This window comes from Haemorhous mexicanus, chromosome 6 (genome assembly GCF_027477595.1).
Source record: "Haemorhous mexicanus isolate bHaeMex1 chromosome 6, bHaeMex1.pri, whole genome shotgun sequence".
NCBI lineage: Eukaryota > Metazoa > Chordata > Aves > Passeriformes > Fringillidae > Haemorhous > Haemorhous mexicanus.
This window is the reverse complement of record NC_082346.1, coordinates 29,321,221-29,327,435: the sequence shown is the minus strand read 5'-3', so window position 1 is coordinate 29,327,435 and position 6,215 is coordinate 29,321,221. Positions and strand designations below refer to the sequence as shown.

The 6,215-nt window shown below is 45.4% G+C and overlaps 1 protein-coding gene across 4 annotated transcripts in view; it reads left to right on the top strand.

Moving 5' to 3' along the window:
- Window positions 1-2,781: 2,781 nt before the first annotated feature.
- UBR1 (ubiquitin protein ligase E3 component n-recognin 1) overlaps window positions 2,782-6,215 on the top strand; it is a 67,553-nt gene continuing 64,119 nt past the window's right edge. For all 4 annotated transcript variants that reach the window (XM_059849564.1, XM_059849562.1, XM_059849563.1 and 1 more), the window contains exon 1: window positions 2,782-2,928. In XM_059849564.1, the coding sequence (XP_059705547.1) occupies window positions 2,848-2,928 (81 nt within the window). In that variant the 5' untranslated portion in view covers window positions 2,782-2,847. The remainder of the gene's footprint in view (window positions 2,929-6,215) is intronic.

The following is a 6,215-nucleotide window of genomic DNA, read 5'->3' as shown; positions in this document are numbered from 1 at the left end:
TTATCCGGCGAGGCCGGGGAATCCCGGCTCTCCCCCCGCTGCCTGAGCCCTGAGCGCTCCCGCTTTCCCCTCCAGCCGCAGGGGTGCCTGGAAATGCCTAGGTTAAAGCGGAACGAAACCCAGGCGTACGAAGAGATCCGTCTCTCATCCTGCTTCCTTACAAATACAGCATGTAAACTTTCGCTTTTTCTCCTGACGGTATTATAATTCTACCTGCTCGGAAATCTAGGCAGTTGACCTGTTTTGCTCCTTACAGAAGTCTTTTTATAGTATTTTGAATATTTTTTAATATATATTTATACAAACCATTTTAAACCGTTCTATAGTAACTGCACAGTTTCATAATTGCTAAGTTATTCTTTGCTATCAACTGAGTTTACTAACTGCTGCCCATTTACTGTTGATATTTTTTCTTCCCATATTGAGTTTAGGTGAAAAAGCTTCTGTCACTTCACATCACTCTTTGTTATTTAACATAATATTCTCAACTTAGGGTATTAAAAGTTTCTAATTCAATATTGTTTAATTGTAATTATATTTTCTCGTATAATTTGTCATAGGACAAAGATTTAATTTGTAGCATTGATAATGACTAGCATTGATCAAGAAAAAACATTTTTCAGATCAATTAGACTGCATTAATATAAGACACATCTTTTTAGATGTTCTTCATAATTTAGTTACTCTTTTGCAGGACTTCATGTATGTTTGGTTTATTTTTTTTTCAGCTGCCTTTCATCTTGCTTGTGTACTCTTCCCTCCAAAAAAACACCCCGAAGAAATGTTATTGAATAAACATCAATCAGCAATCCTGGTAATCTTCAGGAGTAATCCTGAAAACTGGGGCTTGCTCACTGTCTTCCATTTATTTTAGCTCCACCATTTTATTTTAGCTCTAGCAAGGCTGTCAAGCATTTTGTCTGTATCAAAATTGATCTGAATTCGTGTTTTGTTCTTCTTCTTTCCTCTATTACTGTAGTATCCATGGAGATCTTGGTGGTTTGTGCCATTTCTGCCTGGGCAATTGTGCCAACTTGTTTTTTTAAGAGGTTTGCTGACACTTTGCTGTCTTTTCATGCATGTAGGTTCCATATTTTTTTTTAATAATAATTTTTAAAAATACATCTAGCAGAAAGTCTTGTTCAATTAAAGCAGTTGATTTACATTAGCATAAGTTCTAAAAGTCCCACAGTAAAGCAAACCCACACTGATAGTTAGCTAAAAGAGGTGGCCAGGCAAGCTGCTTGCCTTGCAGCACGGGGGGCTGCAGGGACCCCTCCTGCTGCCTCACTGGGTTTGTTGCTGTCCTGGAATTCTGCCTTGCTTCTCTTGCTTGACTACCTTGGAAGCTGGATTATACAATTGCTAGTGTTGATGCCAAAACAGGTGGAGGACTCCAGCAATTACAGTCCAAACTTGGGTGTTGCAAACAACACGTCTGTTTAGTGGGCAGCTGTGCTACTGAAAAGAATTGGGTACGGATCAGCAATACAGACAGAACAAGATGAAATTGTTAATTGTCTCATGGCAAAATTCACTTTGTATTTTTTACACCTCATACTTAAACCTGTCTCAGTGATGGTGATTTAAAGTGACAGATTTCAGAAATATAAAAAAGTCTGCAGGACTTCTTAATATGAAGATGACTGGTAGCTATGGCAGAGGAACTACGTACAGATGTTCTGAAGACATAAGATAAGAACTTTGAGAGTACCTGTGGCTGTGTGCAGTGCATAAAAATTATTGAATATACCTGAAAAGGTTACCTGTGAACTTTATCCCATCCATACTGTTAACTGAACAAAATTGAAAAGCTGCTTGGAGGCTTGAAACAGGAAGACTACAGTGGGACGAGGCAGTCTTCCCAATATCCAAGATATCAGGCATTCAATATGGACCTCAAGAGCCAATGCTATGGCTATTTGTCAATTTCCTCAGCCTTAGGAGGCTGCAAACACAGGGAATTGTGCAACTGGACTGCAACAATCTGGAAAACTTGCAGCAATGCATAGGCTGTGTTTGTCACGTATCAATCAAGATCTTAAATGCCCTAATCTGCTAAATCTGCTAAGCACCCAGAACAGTTATGATATGCTATTGGGAGGAGGTGTGGAGGAAAAATTTTGATGTTGGAGATCTTTTGGTCTTTAGGCATTTGCTACTGTGTCCTCCTACTCCAAATTAATAAAATTTTCCCTTTGCTTAGCCCATATGGGAGCCACACGGAAGTGGTGTGACTTTGCACCTGTGTAGATGAAATTACTTGTGCTATTATCTTGCTAGCAATAAGACGAGGGGACATAGTCCCCTGCACCACGGGAGGTTTACGTTCGATATTAGGAGGAATTTCTTCACCGAAACGGTGATTAAACATTGGAATGGGCTGCCCAGGGAGGTGGAGTCAGTGACCTTGGAGGTGGTTAAGGAAAGACTGGGACGTAAGAACCAGTGCCATGGGCTGGATGATGAGGTGGTGTTCGGTCGTAGCTTGGACTCGATGATCTCAGAGGTCTTTTCCAACCTAATTGATTCCGTGATTCTGTCATGCTGTGACTCCGTAATGCAGGGCGCGAAGTGACCACCCCGAAGGTGCAGTTTAAGTGCCTGCACAGGAGCTCCATGCCCGTAGCTCAGCGCACAGCACCAACACGAGCTTCGCGTGCCGGCCGTTCCGGGAGGCCCCGGGCCGGGCCTTGCTGCGGCCTCCCGCAGGAGGCGCTGCCGAGGCCCCGCGCGGCGGCGGCTGCGCGCGGGGCGGGCCCTGGGCTGCGGGCGCAGCGCCCGGTGACGGCGCCGGCTCCTTCCGGGGCCGTGACGGCGCCGCCGGCCGCGTCCCTCGCTCTCAAAATGGCGGACGGAGCCGACAGAGGTCCCGCGGCGGGAGCGGCAGGCAGCCGGGCCCCCGCGCAGGCCCCGGAGCGAGCTATGGTGAGGCTGCAGACCGGCGCCGCGCCGCGGTTCCCTTTGCCCGCCCTCGGGGGCAGCCCGTGCCCTCCCCGCGCTGCCGCCCCCCCGCTCGGCCGAGCAGGACTGGCTCTCCGCGGCGGCCGAGTGGCGCCGTGGAGGGCCGGGACGCGCCGCTCTGCACCCGCCGTATCCAGCGGCAGGCCGTGGCTCCAGCCGGGGCGCGGCCTGGGCGTTGGGGCCGGAGCGGGCGGCCCTGTCCCGGTGCCCCCGTGCCGGCGGCGGACGCGGCTGCGCACCCGCTCCCGGCGGCCTGCGCTGGCTGCGGCTCCGGGGCTCGCCGCCTCTGCCCCGGGAGCGGGGAGCCAGCCTTGCCCCAAGCCCGGCGAGCCGCTGCCAGGGACCCACGGGGACGCGGTTTGTCTCAGTTCCCCGCAGCATCTCTCAGCCCCTGTCCCGGGTCTTCAGTTGCACTTAATGACGGAATTGCATGAGATCAAACTTTGGAAAGCTTCAGAGACTGTCCTTTAAACGTTGTTGTGTGTATGCGCATTTTTTACCATAGTCCTTCACCTTCTTAATTAAAGGTGACTCCACTGTGGAACAAAAAAGGCTGAATAACAAATTACTGTTCTGCAGAGTGCGTATAGCAGCAAATAGTATAGTTTAGAAAGAAGATAGGAAAAAGTTGTTTGTTGAACAGAAATATTGTTTATTTTTTTGTTCTGCAAAATAATTGTCTATGGATGTAATATTTTGTTATTGAACACAATTTGGTGTTGACCCTGTCTAGTGGTAGCATGTAAGTGCCTTCTGTGGTTTCCTCCACAGACTTGTGTAGTGATTACTATACTTGAAACACTTTATTAGGAGGAGTTTAAAACTCAAAGGCTGACAACTTAAGAGAGGAAGGCAGATGGATGTGTATGAGGCACTTTACATTTTATGTTCTATTTTCTGTAACAGTCTGCACACATAGTATAGTTTTGAAGTTGTTGACTGCTGGTGTTTAAAAGTTGGGTGCTGGCAAGCCTGTAGAACAGCTACTTTTTACATGATGCTACACGCCACTAATAAAAGTAGAAAGCTGTTTACTCATGGAACTTGTCTTGCACGTGGCAGCACTAAGCCAACCACCACTATTCCTTGTATCCTTCTCAGACTTTTAAGTATCTGCAAATCATTAAAAATGGCCCTTTAGTCACAGACTTCATTCTTAAGTGCTGTATATATTTCTGTAACTGAAACAGTCCTATGTGTGGATTTTTTTTTAAATCAGGAACAACTTTATTTTAATCTAGGAAGAATGTGTTTTGATTGCATGGTGTCAAAAATTGCAGCCCAAGACAGGTGATTTCTTAAGCGTGTGAGCTGTGCCTAAAGTCAGTGGTACTAAGGGTAGTAGAGGCAATCGGCAGCAAAGCAATGCAATCAACCTTTCATTAATTGGGGACATTAGAGGCTGAGTTAGCCCAAGCAATCCATACAGCTGGTAATAGTGGTATTGTGAAAAAGTAGGAGAGAGTTGTTGAAGAGATCCTTAGCTGCTCAAAGGTGATACTAGTGCACTAAGTTGTCTTAATTTTTATGTGATTTCAACCAACTGAAAGTGTCTGGACCAGAATTATCATTATTTCAAGGGAGGTAGTTGGCCATCCAGACTGTGTTGCCTGCCATACATCCAAGCAAACTTTAGGGATTTTGATAGGGAGTAGGGGCTGAGATAGGTATGTTATAAAAAGGGAGAGGAAGAGCCTGAGATATGTACTTAGGTTGTGTCTGACAGCATTTGTGATGGCAGATAGCAAACCTGGCTGTAGTGATGTTAGAGACAGCGGCAATCTGGAAGCAGTACCCCCAATTTATTGCTGTCCTAAAGATGGTACTAAGTAGGATATCCTGCCTGACTTGTGCTTCTACTGTGCAGAACTGTTCTGAAAGTCACTGTGGTGCTAGAATTGGAAAGTTGTATGGAGTGGAAAGAACTGGTTAAATAGGGTGAGCTTTGGCTTCACTGAACTTGCCAAATCTGTCTCAATGTCCAAGCTGTCAGACAGACTGGCTCCTCTGTTAGTCTCTGGCTTTGGGTGCCATTGGCTGCAGTGCAGCACCACATCTGGCTGCAAGCCTTCCCAGAGTGCTTGCAGGGTGCATGATGCAGGATTACCTGAATGATTCTGCAGGAGCCAGCCTGATTCTGAACTGGATGGTGATGACTCAGGTAATAAGCTCTTCTGCACCCAGCCCAAGTCAGTGGTGTCTTCTCTGCATTTATCTCCAGCACTTCAGGTTGGGTGGCTGTGGTTGAAAATACTTCACTTGCTGTTTCACTGCATTAGTTGGAAGTCAGGTCCTGTCTGGGCTTCTGCTTCTCCATAGTGGCTGTATTGCTTTCTGAGCTGCCCTGGAGGAGAGTGGGCTGAATTTAATGCTGATTAAGTAGTAAACCTGGTCTACCAAGGTTAGGTTTACTTTCTTTCCTTTCCCAACAGCATCCACAGTTTGGATGGCTGATGGGCTGGACTTGGCTTGTCCAGTAGTTGGCTAGCAGGCATTGCTGGTGGCCTGACAAAAGCCTGCTTTGCAGGCTGGATCCTGCCCTTGGTTGGTTGTCCATTTGTATTCTAAACAAATTCTGGTTTGACTCCTGCCTGCTTTTGTGTCTGCTACCTGGAGCAGGGCCTTGATATTAAGCTATTTGAAGGATTTTAAATTTACACTGAATCTTCAAATTTTTATGTATGTGTACCTTCTCAGTAATATTTGTGAAGAAAAGGGTTTTTTTTTAAAGGTTCTTTCTTTTGCCGTCAGTTAGAGCTCGTAACAAGAGCTGAGATGTAAGCGGTGCACAAGAAGAGAAAAGCTTTAATTATTAGGATATTTCCTTAAGACAGGAAAATTCCAATTTTCAGTTTCATAATGTAAAGCACGATACAGGCACTTTTGCATTTTAATGTATTTCAGAGCTTTTGTGTCATTCAGTGCTGTTACATAATTGAGAAAATATATATGAGGACGTAATCAAGTAGTAATGTGGAGGGGATATTCATATTCCTGTGCAGGTTGTTTCTTGAAATTAGTGAAATCTGAGTCAGGCCTCTTAATAGGAGTTGCAGTGTCTTCTAAAGTGAATTGACCTGCTTAGACCAGATGACGTGTCCATATAATTTTACTTTGTTAAGCTAAATTTGTTTAAAACTTCTTTTTAGGAAGCCATCATATCCTTTAGTGTATCTAAGCCCTGAAATGCACATGGTCAAAGCTGCTGTATTTAGAACAGTGAAGCATATTGGCAGAACAGTGTTTGCTGT